Below are 15,160 nucleotides of genomic sequence, written 5' to 3'. Positions count from 1 at the left end.
GTCATTCAGGTGATATATAGTATCCTACATGTGGTTAATGTGTATAGTAAGCAAATAATAGAACTAAGCCACATTTAACACACAGTAACAGACATGGCAGAGTGTGTGGGTGCTTATGTGTGAAAGCGTGGCCCACCGAGCTGTTGCGAGATGGGGTTCCCAGATCTCGGGCTGTGACAGTGATGTTATAGAAGGCAGTGGTCTCTCTGTCGAGCTCTACATCCTTTCTCACTCGAAGCTCACCCTCCACTGGGGAAACCATGAACTCGTCTGACAGAAAAACATATAAGAGAGTGGAGATGCATATCAGTGTAGAAGGGGGTGTTCCTAGGCTTCTTATGTGACGTTATCTAAAGGTTCTCTACTTCACTAAAGGTGAAAAATGTCCCAGACCTTCACAGGACGCTGGGGATGTCCCTGAAACGCCCTGCCTCGGTTGTGAAAATGCTGCACGTCCCTTTTATACGACTATAAAATTTGGTTACTTAATAGTCAGGTTACAATGTTGCAAGGACATTTTGGACATGTTTCCAGGAAGTGTTACGAGACGGTGCCCTTCACAATAACTGTAATGTTCTCAGGATGTTCAGAGACGTTTTGAGGGATTTCATAACAGTTTACCGTCACCACAGCAAATCAGTCTGATACGAACTTTGGAAATCTCCACCGGTGATGCTGTACTCCACTTTGCCGTTGAGCCCGGAGTCTTCATCCCTGGCTTGGAGCGTCCACACCCGAGGCCCTGGCTGACCTTCAGTAACTTCAAAAGGTCCCTCGTAGGCTCTGGGAAAAGTGGGTGTCACGTCGTTTATATCCAGGACGTTCACCAACACCTAAAGAGGGGACAGGAGGGGAGAGTCAAATGAGAGCTGGTACACAGACGAAGGCGATCCTCGATAAAATGCAGAATGCATGTGGGAGGATTTCTATGTGTGTGTTATTCTGTAAATATAAATATGAGTGTTCGTCATCACTGTTGTGCTAGATGTCAGGCGAAGAGCAGGTTTTGGACACTGGTCCGTAGCTGTGACCACCAGCGCATAATGTCCGTTGCTGATCTCAAAGTCCAGCTCCTTCACAGCGGTAATTCTCCCCTAAATAAACACAGCATTAACAGAAGGTTAACATTTTTCTGCTGCTGCTTGTGACGCTTCAGCATAACTGCTCTTATGTCTCACCGTGATGCTGTTGATGTTAAAAGTCTGGATCAGGTTGCCTGAAGCGATGGCATATCGCAAGGTGCCGTTCAAACCCTCATCTGGGTCAATGGCCGTTACCGTAGCGATGGTGGCACCCACTGTCTCCGGTCCCTCGCTCAGCACTGTGACGTACTCCTCTTCGGGGAACTCCGGGGCGTTATCGTTCTCATCCACAATACGAACGTAGATGGTGGTTGAGGTCTGCATTACACACAGAGAAACACAGAAAAGCATTCACAGCTGCATGCTCTGTTTAGAGTGATTTTATTTATGTGAATGACAAAAAAACGATTAACTTGTGGCAACTGAAGCTGCAAGGGAGTCTCAATATGAGTTCATACTTCTTTTGTATTACAATTACAATGAAACTACAATGAGTTATCATCAGTTGGGCGTGCAAAGGTCAACAACACAACAAAACACTTGTGATGCTCTCATGTGACACTGGATATTCAGCATTCACTTTACATGAAGGAATAATAAAACAAATAAATAAAAACAGGTGCATTGTTTGCTGAAAGAATATCTTGTGAGAACCAAAACTGCAAAATCATGAAAGTGAGCCATAAAGCCCAGCTTGTTCCAACTCATTTCTGGTTGTTCAGATCTTGACACATCAGCAGAAGTAAAGGTATCACTGCAAGAGATAAAGGTCATGCAAGTTCCTGCTCCACCAGTTCCCCAACCAGTGCTGCAATAAGAACGAGCGACTAACCTGGCCCTTCAGGCTGAGGGGGTTAAATTCGTCATTCGAATTTTATAATGCTCCAAAAACAAAACCCACCAAGTGATAACCTGAATATCACCACAGCTTTGTTTACTCTAAATAGTTTTTGGCAAAATCAAAAAAAAAGAAAAGACGTCAGTAAAACTTTCAAGGCCCAAAGGTGAAGTGCGATTGTTTTTCACAGGAAGATCAGTTTACTTGTAAAAGAGCTCTCTTACTGTCACGTTTATGTTTTGTGTCCTCGTGATGCCACTGGGGTCATCTCAGTCTTAATTGTGCCTGAAAAAAATCTGATTGGAAACAAACAAAATCCCAGTTTGCTACAAACTGGATACTGAGCATTCGCAATAAACATTATTGAGATTTATCAGAAATATATTCTACCACTCCAAAACACGTCTTCCGGCCTGCAGACTATCACAGACTAAACGTCTAGATATTTCTAGACATACCTAACTAGAAGTAAAATCTTACAAGTCAGCAGACATTTCCTGATATTGTGACATCTCACAGATATAGTGGTCAGATATGCACCAGTCTGAAAATGTCCGTTAACAGAACAAGCTCATTTAGAAACAGTTTAATCACATAATTAGGGTTTGTTTTCTCCACCAAAAGACTCCAGCACCCTCAATACTATGTGCAACACATGTCGAGTCAACATATGTCTTGATGGTCATTTGCTAACTACCGTGTGAAAGCTAACAATAATATAAACAATGACTGAGCGAGCTGATAAGGTAATACTTTGGTGCGATTACAGTATGCAGATGTAAAAGCCTGCAGGCTGCCCCCAAAAATGTGATGATGCAACATTTTAAACTTTGCACCACTGAAAACAGCTCAAACTCTTTTAATATAAGTCTAACAGACAGGAACACAAAAATAAATATATACATAATTTTTAAATCCCTAAACATTTATATCAATATTGCCGTTAAAAAACAAACTAGTATCTGTGAGGCTCTTTTTGCGAGAAAGGATAGTGGGTGGGTCACTGAGAGCGAGAGAGAGAGAAAGGGAAACAATGAGGAGGAGCGAATAAGGGACTGTCACGCTGCTTCACAACTCAGAGAAGCTGGAGAGACAAGGGACGATAAACCTCCCCAACTGTTCTGGAGTAAAGTTCAGACAAGTCGCCTAGTTTTAGACTGAATGGGAAGAAAGTTGAACAAAGGCTACTTGTAGATCTAGTTGAAAGCCAAATGTTGTTTATCCGGACAGCCATGGAATGGGTCTCACTCCGTCGCTCATCAGTCTGGGGAAAGAAGTTCGTGTTTTGGTCGCTTTTGCTTTGCATAGCTGGAGGTAAGCACACACGTCCATCCTTTTAAGACTCGCTTAACTGGCTGATCCGGGCGTGTATGAACTTGTCAGTTGTGTTGTTTAGTGAGCGGCTAGTTGACTGGAGTCACAGATGGATTCTCTGTTTTAGAAAAGTCACCTGTCACACACTGATATATATATATATATATATCTAAAAAGCATCTAGATGGACAAAACAGCCAACTTGCTGTGTCTTACGTGTCTGTACCAATGACAGTAAACCCTCTGCACACTCTGACTTTGATATTTTAACCTCTGTTAGCTTTTTACGACATGCACTTGAACGCAGCGACCCTGTAAGCCCGTTATTTTATCTCGCGTGTCTCTAGGTTTTTACTGAGTTGGTTTGTTGCTGTTTTGAGACAGAACATCTGGCGTGGAGCTGTTTAAACCGCCCGCCATGGATGCAGCCCAGTGGAGTGTAAATCCACCTTAAAGTCAGCGACTTTGAGCTTGACGAGATCAGAAGACACCCCCCCCCCCCCCTTCCCCCCCAGGTTTCAAAACAACTTGTAAAATAAATGCAGCGGACACGAAAAGAGGCGGCTGCAAAAACGCAAGAAGTTGATCCTCTGAAAGAAGTTGAGGAAAAGACTTCCTTGTGCGCAAGAACTGCACATAGTTTATCTTTTTAAGACGTCCGTAGGTTTCTGTTTTCTTGGAATTTATTGGGGATTCAGCTGGGAGCTGCGATCATACCCACACTTCATTTATTTATTTTATAAAAGGGAATTTGGGATTGGCTGAAGTTTAGGCAACTGACGGCGGAGGAGAGAAGAGATGCAGCTGTCGCCTCCGGGGTGTAGGGTCCTTCACTTCAAACGCCGCTTAAAAACTCGGGAGAGGTTATCAGCTTTCGCCTTTAGGATTTAAATAAGCTCACCCAAAAGCGAATGTAATGTTTTACTTAAACTCTATACAAATCAAAGCGTTTCTAGAGCAGTTGCTTGTGGGGATTCAGGTATAAAGCCAAAACATTCAGTGACTCAGATATACCATTTGATATGTTTCTGAATTGTTTATGCAGCACAATGAAATCCGTATCGTTTAAGACAGTTTCCTCCTTTCAGTCTTGTTATGTCTTCCTTGTTGGGACGTTTCCTTCCTTTCAGCTTATGATGAAAACAGCTGTTTTTGCCACTGCCAGCAGTGGGTGTCTTCCCCATAAAAAAAAACTGGAACCAAACGGTGCCAATTTTCCAACCAGTGAGTAAAAATAAAATTACTCATTCTTTCTCTGCCTCCTTTTCTGCTCGTGTTGTGGCAGGGATTGTGCTTGGTCACATGTGCCAGATGGGCAAATCTTTTACCTATGCAGCAATAAGCTGAAGATGGGGAGGGGGAGGCCCCGTCTTCGGCTTGAAATTTTTCTGGTCATCAGATTTTGAAAGGTCTGTGCATTTGTAGTAAAATCATAATATGAGTCACCAAAAGCAGCGGCCTTCATGCTGCTAGCAAGGGGTTTTCTCTCGCAAGGGCGTTTCTCTGAACAGCTCAAGGACACAGTGATGACCACTGTTGGTGGAACCTTGACTCTGCTTTCAACCTAATGCGACCTGAGATATGAAGACATTAAACTGTGCCAGAAAAGGTTTAACACTGGACGATGTAGTGAAAAACAGGAAGGCAAGGTCAAAGTAAAAAGAGGAAGTTAGTTTATAATAATGAAGTCAGTTTTTAAAAATGATGTAATCCCCGGATTTTTACCATTTTTGAAAAGACAGAAAGGCCCACGTCTGCTCATTTCCACGTCTGAAATGAGAGGCCACCTTCATTTTTAAAGTGAGGAAATAATTGTGCAATCGTGTTGTAAAACTTCTCACAAAGCTGTCATTACACAACCATTTACATGCCATTTATTATGTCAAGAAGAAAAGAAAGAGGAAGACAAATTAAACACACAAAGTGCACACGTTATTTTGGAAAATGCTGCCACAAATTTAGTTTACAAAGTACCAAGGGGCACATCAGATTATTATAAGAAAATGTAAATCTCTAAACGTTGACCTGCAGCTGTGACCCATAACCACTTCCCTTTGTGACAATGTAGAGTGTAGAGCAACATATTTAAAAGGCTTCCTGTTGCTGAAAAGGTGCATCTGTTTGCCATTTCATGCCAGGGGCTTTAACTGAAACTCTCTTACTTTAGAGAGGAGCTCGTCTCCTGCTGCTTTCACTAACACCCTGTAATGGGTTTGATCATCATTACCATTACAGTGGGTGTGAAAAGGGCAGGATATGTGTTGGGAAACAACACTTGCAAGTAGAGGATTAATGCAGTTTGAGAAAACCAGATTTATCTGAAGGGTTCAGCAGCTTCTGTAACATGAGGTAATATCACCGTGCAGACTCACCACAGGGTTATTCAAGACGTCAAAGGTGGGGAAATTTTAGCAGGGTTAATATATGTTTAATCAGCACAGACTATCATCCATGTCTGAACGAAAGAAAGCTGTCAGTGGCAACATGTCCTAAACAGGTGGCATTCTGCCTTAATACAAAGGAGGGCCTGTTTCTGGGCCCTCGGGGGCTATCAGGATTCTGAGAACAGTGATCAGAGGAGGAAACTTATATGTATAATTGAGCCAAAAACACGTCTGTTGTATACATGCAAGAGAAAATCAGACTGTTCCAGACACATGGCATAGCTTGTTGGTTTGGAAACCACATCGAGACAGCTCAGGTAGTACCGACACTGCAAACGCCACCCACTTGGCATGCTAAAAAAAATCATGTTCATTTCCTTTGAATACCTATTTAAAGATCACAGCGTTGTCGGTAAGAAATGTGTGTGCACATTAGCTCTTCCAAGCTGTTCCCCCAGCAATTAGTTAACATTTAGCTATATTTACCGAAAAAAATGCTGTCTTTACTCTCGCCTTCGATATGCATCACTTCTGTGAAATAGGTCTACAGAAAGCTTAAAGAGCTGTCAAAATGAAATTAGGAGAAGAGGAAGGTAGGGTGGGTGTGAAACAGGAGAGGCGAAGGGCTTCCTCTCCTATTGTCCCACTAGGAAGCCATGAACAGTGGGGGGATAAAAGTTTCACTTTAATCACCATCCCAGGTCTTCCTATTGCTTTTCCTAACACACAATGGCTCCAGTAGAGTTCAGCCCCAAATACAGAATTATGGCATCGACCTAACATTGTGTTACACACACACACACACACACACACACACACACACACACACACACACACACACACACACACACACACACACACACACACACACACACAGGATGCACACATACTGTGCAAACAAATGTGCCAGCCAATGAAAGAGGAAAGGTGATCGACTGTTCTGCTGTATTTAACAGCAGCTGATTCTGTTAATATTTAGACAAAAACACTTGTGTGCTTATTAATTCTGGCTTGTTTGCACGGTGCAGCTTCCCCTTACAAATAAGTAGCACTGCCAGTAAGAGCCAGCAAGTAGTTAAATCCACTCTAATCACATTCAAAGCAAAAGTTTCTGCAGGCTTAGACGCATGTGGAAGTGCTTTCAGTGATTCACAAAAACATGGGTAGTTACTTTGGAGATTTAACTATCTAAATTATACAGCTACATAGAACAACATAACTGAACTTGTTAGGGAACTAATAAAACATGGGAGCTTTTAAATTACTTTTCTTTCTTTGATGAAGCTTGTCAGCTTATTTTTTTCATAACTAGCAGGGGAAAAGACTTTAAACGAAGCAGTAGCTCTCTAAGAAAACTATTAATAGAGAACGCACCGCAACAAGCAGGTCAGCAGAACAAGTTAAAATGAATCTGTGCAAACACAAAGAGTTAGGACCAAAGTTTTTAAAGTTTGGGATATGGCTGTAATGCGGCAGGCACAACAAAGTTAATCCCCCACTGTTTGAATGATCAAGTAATTGTGTAAGTAATGTGTAAACTGGTTAATGTATTGCCTCATATTGTAGGAAAGCTGATCTTTAGGGTTTTTTTTTAAATAGTTGTGTAGACAAATACAGTAAAGATGTGCTAGGAAATAATGACTGGCATTTTATACACATTTAAATAGTTTAATCAAGACTCTGATTTACAGGTTAATCCCCAACATTAATAGTGAGCATAAATCAGCAGGGACAGTCATCTCCAACGCTATAATTACTGGCATTGTGGGTAGTGGTCCAACCTGCTCGAGGTTTTTATCACATAAAGAAACACGAAGTTTGCAACATCTGAAGTTTGGCTTCATGGAATAATGAGCAAGAAACGGGGAGTGGAAGTGTTTATGTGCTGGGATAACTCAGGAAGGAAGTCCACTCCCCAAATTCTGGCATTGACTGAGACTCCACCCTGACTTTCCCAAACAGAGATATGGACACACACACATACACACACACATTTACTGTAAAATTTTGCCATGGTGTCATTATAAAAGATACACATACGTGGGCAAACTCTTCTTTCTCTGCAGTCCACCCACACACGCACCCGTGCATGCAGCCTTCCTGTAACTTTTGCAGCAGTAAGCATTCTTTAATCATCTGTTACAAAGGCAGATCATTACAAAATAATGAGTCCGTTGACAAAGCTAGAGAATGACAGCCTTTTTACGCTGCTCTTTTAAAACATAGCGAGGCGTTATATAGGGTGTGCATTTTCCAGATCATGTGTCTGCTTTAAAGTGAGGTTCTGAGAGTGGCATCACACTGCCTAGCCTGAGGATGAGCTAATTTTGTTGTGTTTTTGCAATGCAATAATCATTGAAAGCACACAATTTATGTTTATCTATTCATGCATTCCACTGCAACACTGAAGAATTCACAACAGGATGTGGTTGAGGCAGAGAGTGAGAGAGGGAGAAAGGTTTATGCAATAAGCTGAGAACGAGCTCACAGCTGTGCAGCCGGTTTCCTGAATGTACATGAGTGTGTGCAGAAGATCTTTGAGCGTACCATCCTTTGAGATATTAATACACATAATCGATACACAACAATTGCTGTGTATTAATACCAAACAGCAAGATGATATTTAAAGTTAATAAACAGAACTTCAGTGGGATTTTTTTTTATACTGTCCCCATTTTAAGAGATGAAGAAGTTCCTGCCTATATTTCTGTAGCTCACAAAGAGGAACAAGAGATTTAACTCCCTCAGGACATTTGTATATTTTTCAAGACAGCAAACTATGCATGATTTTTAACCACAGTTTAAATGTACAAAATAGGAAGCAAACTTTGCACAAAAACCCAGGAAGCATGCAGAAGTGTGCCACTAAAGCCCATGTTAAGTTTGGCAGGTGATAAAATTACTGCTTTTACTGTGGTTACTTGTGCAATGACTCACTGTACCTGGCAGGAACTCAACTCAGCGCAACTTTTAGGTGTGCAACTAATTTCAGCAGACCTGCCATTTATTTTCTACATTAATTTCAAATTGCTCAAAACATGTTATTATCAAAATGTCACTGTAGGGTTTTATCCTTTGCTTTTTTTAAATCTTTCGTTATGTAATTTTTCCCTGGCAGTTTGTACCCTGGAAAGGCCCGCTGCCAAACCAGATGCGACTTATATTTGTACTTCCTTTTTTCCTCTGGTTTTTCTGGGTCATCTGTAATAGACAGCTATAGGGAATTTGTGTGATCTGAACCGAACAGAATAATAACAAGAATGGCTATTATTGCTTTGACCTTGTGACTCTGTGTTTGTCATTATGGTGAAATATAGTGCTGGAGACTTAGTTTAGTAAGTCTTTAGTAGGAACAACCAGAAAGGTTGCTTTGAGTACTTTGAGCTTTATGGGAGTTGTTGAAACAAAATAATAATAATAATAATAAAGCAATATATAAAACATCAGCAAATAAAAGACTCATTTTTGTTTTTGTTTTATTAGAATGAAGAAGTATAAACTTATATGATCCTACTTCTCCTTCCTGTCTTCTCGTTCCAAAGTTATACCAGCAAATGATCCGTCAGTGACGCACTCCACACTGATATGTATACGTAAAACATGTGCAGTTATACATCTATACATCCATTCAACTATACTATACATATCTGTACCCTTGGATTGACTCACACTCACAGCCACTTTCTTACACTTTACTCTACACCTACACTTTATCCCAATTTTAATAAATAATCATATTTATACTACATTGAAGTGTTATTAAATAAGCAAACAGAAATAAATCAATATGGCACAGTCTCACCCATGAGTACACACAGTGAAGATGCAAATGATCTGAGAACTCATTTGCATCACTGTTGTAGTTGGTGTGATCCTATTAAAAGCTGGCCACAAGTTTCACTGTCCCGCCTCTTTCAGTAGCGACACCCTAACATTAGCATCCCTAAACTTAAACATTTCTATGGATACGTAGAAAGGAGGAGGTACCATCTCAAAGGAAGTTGAATGCACTACATTCTTCCATTGCTTTTGTCTTTTCTCTCTAGCTAAAGGTGAGACACACCACGCCCAGCCCCATTCCACGCTGATTGCTTCTCCTCCCCACCTGTACTACACCTGTCCTGAAGGTGCAAGAGTCAACATGACGTGCGTCCAGAAAGGTACCCTGCTTTCCCCCAACGATGTTGTGAGGAGCACTTGGCTCTTCACAGCCCACAGTGACCAGCACTGTCATCCAGGAATGGGCCCAAGGAATTTTTCTCACCCACACCGTAACAGCACATTGCCACCAGGAGTGAAGATGGATCGCATGGGGCACAACCACTGGTTGATTCTAGAGAATGTGAAACCTTCGGACCAGGGCCGCTACTGCTGTGGGATTCTAGAATTCAATAAACATAGCTTGGTGCAGAAAGCCTACAACCATGTTATTCTACAAGTTATACCGCGTAAGTATGTCAAACGCTGTGAATGTGCACTAAGGTTATCAATAATATATTTTGCAAGAAGCTCAGGAGCTGATGTTGCTGAACAGTGAAACTGTTTTGACACGAGTGAGAACCGATTTATTTATCTCTTTCCAGCAAGGAAAGGATTTCAGAATTGCACTGTCTGGGATCCCACACCAACTGCAAGTACTGCAAGTAAGTATGAAACATTATTCAGGCCTTCAACCAATAAATGTCTGAGGCAGTTATTTCGTGATGTTATTAAACTCACAGCCTGTCTGTTGCTTCCCTAGGCTCTGTGCCAGTGGCCTTGGCTATAACAGCCTGCATCGTGGCTCTGCTGTCCCTGCCTCTTATTCTAGTGCTCGTGTACAAACAGAGGGAGAATTCACCGTTAGGAAGACGTATGTATTACTGATGTGCACAAACAGCTACACACACACTCACACTTAATTTCCACCTTTGGGCCACATAAGTCTCTCACACTGGACTTCCCATAGTGTTTGTTCTGACACGTTTCCTGTCAGTGAGCTCGATTAACTGTATTTCACACAGTAGGAAGCGCATTCATAGTCTTTTTGTAGTGTTCCGCTTTGTTTCAATTCATTTACAATGGCCCATTTCCTATTTCCTCTCTCCCAGGTGGACAAGAGCTAGTGAGGATGGACAGGTAAGGTTTCCCACAGGCAGCTGATCTCAGCGACCAGCTTCAAAACACAGCTGCTCCTTAGAATAATAGACTGTGAACACGGTGGCCACAACACTTGTGACACAATAGCTAGATTAAACCCACTAGCCTCATTAAAATAAACTAGTTAAAACCATGTATACATTTTTTTTCTTTTGCCATGATGTGTCCTGTATATGCAAATCCTACTGCTAATCATTTAAGTGTAGTGTTAAATTGTCATTACAGAAAATCCCTTATTAAATCCAAAGTGACAAACATGAAACTCTTGCATGTCTCTAGGAAAGTTTTGAAACAGTTTACTGGGTCATATTGAAAGTTGCTCACTTGTAATCATGCTTCTTCTTCATGTATGTGTGTGTGTGTTCAGTGAGGCTCTGGGCCATGAAAACCCAGTGTTTCGAGGGGGATCACCAGAAACAAAGACCCGCACTGTTTCTCAGATCATGACCAGGCAGTCATCCGAGACAGGTCGCCACCTGTTGTCCGAACCGGGAACACCCCTTTCTCCTCCGGCACATGGCGACGTATTCTTCCCAGCAGAAGGTAGGACCCCCCCCACCCTGCCTCACAACTTGTACTCATACAATATTCATGCTGAGACTGAGTCGCTGACATAAGGGACCTTCCACTGGTAAACATCAAAGCCCAAAAAGGCAGTGCAAGTCATCTCACTTTTAGAGGTCATTTACATGGCTTAGTGTGTTATATCTGTTGTTCCGATATTCTTATTGTTGTGAATGAATGCAAATCACTTTGTTCACATTTATTTCACACTCAAAAAAAGAAACACTTAAAAAAACAAAAATGAAAAAGTACCGGGATATGCGTGTAACTGCATTGCACACAAGGGTTTTGCAAGACACCTATATCAAAATGTGCACTCAGTCTGGTAAAAGACTGATGCAATCAAGAACCACTAGTTCTTTCTGTGCTTTTGCTGAAACATCCTGCGTTTGGTGGAAGTGTTGGTGGAAAGATGCTCGTGAATTTGTAGTGCGTAGCTGCACACTCAAAAACAGCTGGGCTGAGTCTTGCATGACTCTGAAAATATATTGTGTAGGAGATTTCTTCCCCCCTGCACACACACACACACACACACACACACACACACACACACACACACACACACACACACACACACACGAAACCACCCCCTTACACTGTCCTCTTCTTAATTCTTCTCACAAGTCATTCTCCACCCATCAGCACTCTCATTGAACACTAATGGCTCCTTCAGTTGTTCCTTCTGACTCAACTTGAAATAATATTGAAACATTAGACACGGTTAAGGGGTTCAATCCTTAGTGTTTTTCTGCCGATTCCTGGGACACCTGTGCAGACATTCCAGGCATACTGAGGCGGATTGCCCCCATTTCCTTATAGCACGGTTTGAGATGTGCATGGGAAGAGGGTAAGGTACAACTTACTGAGTATACAGCCTTAAGCAACCCATAAAGGTTTCAACACTGTAATAGGTGAATATATGGACAAGCCTTCCTGAAGCTCAAACAGAAATGAGAAACATAAACATAAGGTAAAATTGTGCCATATGCTGCAGTTTTCGCCTCTTCAATCAAACATTATTCTTTTACTGGGGAGCTGGACGCCTTTTCCATTTCTTGGTGTGATCTCTATGTTTCCCGTCTGCAAAGAAAAGTCAAAATTATTGATAAAACCTTCATATGTTCGACATAAAAAACAATATCTTTGACATTTGTCAAGGAGGATTTTCCATGCCGGAGCTCATTTCCTTCAGTGGTCCACAGATGTTATGTTGAAATACACAGCTTCTCATAAGGTTTCATGTTACATGGATGGAGGCCACACTTTAGCTTTCTTCTTCATTTTTTCCAACTTGCTGACCTTAAACTTTGCGGAATTCAACAAGCAGCACTTCCCTGTTATCGCTAGCATGTCGCAACCCAGACCCAAGGCCTTGTTGTTCTGCTTTTTAATGAGTTTTCAGAAACACGAGTAGTTCTGTGGAACTGATCAGTCTCCATGTGTGTCTGTAGTACTCTGAGATGTGGGAGTTATGGAAAAAAAAAAGTTAAAAAAAGGAAATTCTTTTAATTTTTTCATTTGACTTTTGAAAGATCAGGTATGTTTGAGGCAGGAAGTGCACATTTGCATGTTCGAACACCCCCATATCTAATTTTCCACATAACAAAAAAAGGAAAAGAAAAGAATTGTATGTTTGTGTAGGTGGATAGTGATACCTACAATGATTTCTGTGCTCTCACTGACATGCACTGTCTTTGCTTGCAGCTGCCATCCCTGAGTTTCCAGAGTTCCTGTAGGTTTCAAGAGGAGCTGAACCTCAATCATCACTCAAACTGCTGATCTGGAAACAGCCCCGCAACTATCTTCCTCTTCTCTCTGCCTTCAGACGGACGCTCTCCTTCGAGCCATCTCAGAATAACCCCGGATTTTAGTCTGTACATTGTCTGGACCCAAGGAGGGAAAAAAGAAGGCTGCATTTCTTTGATTCATAAACTACTTCCACCTGCAACAACAGCTGCAGGCAAAAAGTGAACTTTGGCTCGTGACGACTTGTTGTGCTTCATTTTACATCCAAACACTGGCGATGGCTTGCAAACCATTCATTCGAATCAGGTACCTCGTTTGGATGAAACACACTGCTTATAATAGTGTTGGCATGTTTTTGATTCCAGCCCTAAATAACTCACTTTGCGTGACTGTCTGTATAATTTGTGTCAGTATTGCGGTTTCTATATGTCAGCAAGCACACCAACCAAAGATCCATGCTATAGAAAATGTGCAGGGGTGGCATGTTGTTTAGGGCAAGTCAAACCCTAAAGAACTCACAATGATTTCTGTAAATTTCCTGTGTCACTCTTGTGGTTTCTTTGTAACTGTAAGGGGGCCAACCGAAGACTTATTGTAAATCTGTCTTTATATATTTGCTAAATGCACAAGCTGTCTAAGAAACAATCCTATGTAAAAGACCCCACACAAGACTACTTTTTAACTTGTTGATGTTGTAACCTTTACACAAGAAGGCAGGAAGGTTACATCTCCAGGAAGCAAACAGTGTTGTTTTTGTTTTCTTTCTTCTTCATGTTTTTTTTTTTAAAACCGAACAACTGGTGTGAGGACGACTTAACACCCTTTTCTCCCTTTAGTCATTTGACATAAGCCGTCTGCACCAGCGAACTCTCAATCATCAGAGAAGTGCCAAAGGTCTTGTACAAAAAAAGAACAGTTTTTGCTTTTACAGGCATTATGCTGTTCCTCTGTTTTAACTTGAACTTGCCATGTTTTCTATTTCTTCTTTGCTACCTCAGCTATGCGTAAACTCTGTTGCTTTAAATACTGTCTTTCCTTCCTGTGCTTCCAGAAACGCAGCCCTTCACAGTGGCCTTAAATATTCTCATAAAGTGCTGAAAATTGCAGGAAGAATTTAGAAAAAGCATTCAGAAAAGACGTTCTTGCTTGTGCTCGTGTACAGTTCAATAATTCTAAACAAAATGTTTATTGTTTTTTACTCTTGAATGTAGCTGATTTTTATTAAATAAAGAACAACAACAAAAACCTTAAAACAGTTTAATCACTGCAGTGGAAGTAAATCTTTTATGAATATTTTTGTTTTTTATTTTTTTTATTTGACTGTGGTAAAATATATTGTAGTATTCATTTGTATTTTATTAGTACGTGTGCAATGGGGCTGTTTGATAAATATCAAATATTTCAAGTGAAAGTGCGGGAAAAAAGCTTTAAAATGTTAACCTAAGATCAGTGAACACAACTTGGCTTAAGAGAAGAAGGGCGAACGTATATATGACAGCATTTTTGATATTATTTAGTGTGACTGTAAAAACCACCGGTGGGTTTTTTTCACACTGAGGTGTACAGGAGGTGCTTGGAGGAAATCCTCTCTAGAACGATGTGTAGCAAGTGTACAGTTCGGGTTATTATGTAAAGATGTTTTTATTCTCTAAGAGTTAATGATTGTTTTTTGTGTTTAAATGCTTGTGTTTTCCATTATGCCTGCTTATGTGTGTCTGTGTATGTGTGTTTTTAAAAAAAATCTGGACTGTGACCACATGTTGACATGAGCGCAAACGTTAACAAAATACAAAAAGGCTTGTAATTAGCATGTTTGTTCTGTATATTACCGCTGAATCCTGCTATTAGTGGCTTTTATAATAAAGTGGCACTTTAAAGCCTTGTGTCTCTCAGTTGTTCCTTTCAAATGGCAGGTCTCCAAAACTATTACATTACAAGGACATACTGCACTTCTGTCTGGGGAGCCATCACAGATAGAACAAGGTTGTTCCACTTGTGTGCTTCTAAGATGGTGCACACCAGAGGGAGACCGGCATTGAGGAGAGAAAATGATAAAACAAGCTTAGCATCTTGTTTCATGAGAAAAGACAGAG

General features: G+C 41.0%; 2 protein-coding genes across 3 annotated transcripts in view; one reads left to right on the top strand and one right to left on the bottom strand.

The window, feature by feature from the left end:
• cdh23 (cadherin-related 23) overlaps positions 1–15,160 on the bottom strand; it is a 184,809-nt gene that overhangs the window by 14,593 nt on the left and 155,056 nt on the right. For both annotated transcript variants that reach the window (XM_085369492.1, XM_085369493.1), the window contains 4 exons: positions 1,179–1,400; positions 975–1,094; positions 653–833; positions 137–270 (listed from right to left, as the gene is read on the bottom strand). In XM_085369492.1, the coding sequence (XP_085225618.1) occupies positions 137–270; positions 653–833; positions 975–1,094; positions 1,179–1,400 (657 nt within the window). The remainder of the gene's footprint in view (positions 1–136; positions 271–652; positions 834–974; positions 1,095–1,178; positions 1,401–15,160) is intronic.
• Positions 3,015–14,930, top strand: vsir (V-set immunoregulatory receptor). Its single transcript, XM_085369491.1, has 7 exons — positions 3,015–3,234; positions 9,665–10,066; positions 10,202–10,261; positions 10,360–10,470; positions 10,709–10,736; positions 11,125–11,300; positions 13,026–14,930. Exons 1-7 carry the CDS (start codon positions 3,132–3,134, stop codon positions 13,055–13,057), a joined length of 912 nt encoding a protein of 303 aa, XP_085225617.1. The 5' UTR covers positions 3,015–3,131; the 3' UTR covers positions 13,058–14,930.

This window comes from Diplotaxodon limnothrissa, linkage group LG13 (assembly GCF_057381915.1).
Source record: "Diplotaxodon limnothrissa isolate DT_005_m linkage group LG13, D_limnothrissa_male_GT1.1, whole genome shotgun sequence".
NCBI classification, from domain to species: Eukaryota; Metazoa; Chordata; class Actinopteri; order Cichliformes; family Cichlidae; genus Diplotaxodon; species Diplotaxodon limnothrissa.
Note: the sequence above shows the minus strand (reverse complement) of the source record. Positions and strands in the feature narration are given on the sequence as shown.

Coding starts and splice junctions, on each gene's coding strand:
- vsir (XM_085369491.1), top strand. CDS start 3,132: ATGTTGTTTATCCGGACAGCCATGGAATGGGTCTCACTCCGTCGCTCA. Junction 10,471..10,708: donor GAATTCACCGTTAGGAAGAC/GTATGTATTACT, acceptor CCTCTCTCCCAG/GTGGACAAGAGCTAGTGAGG. Junction 10,737..11,124: donor GAGCTAGTGAGGATGGACAG/GTAAGGTTTCCC, acceptor GTGTGTGTTCAG/TGAGGCTCTGGGCCATGAAA.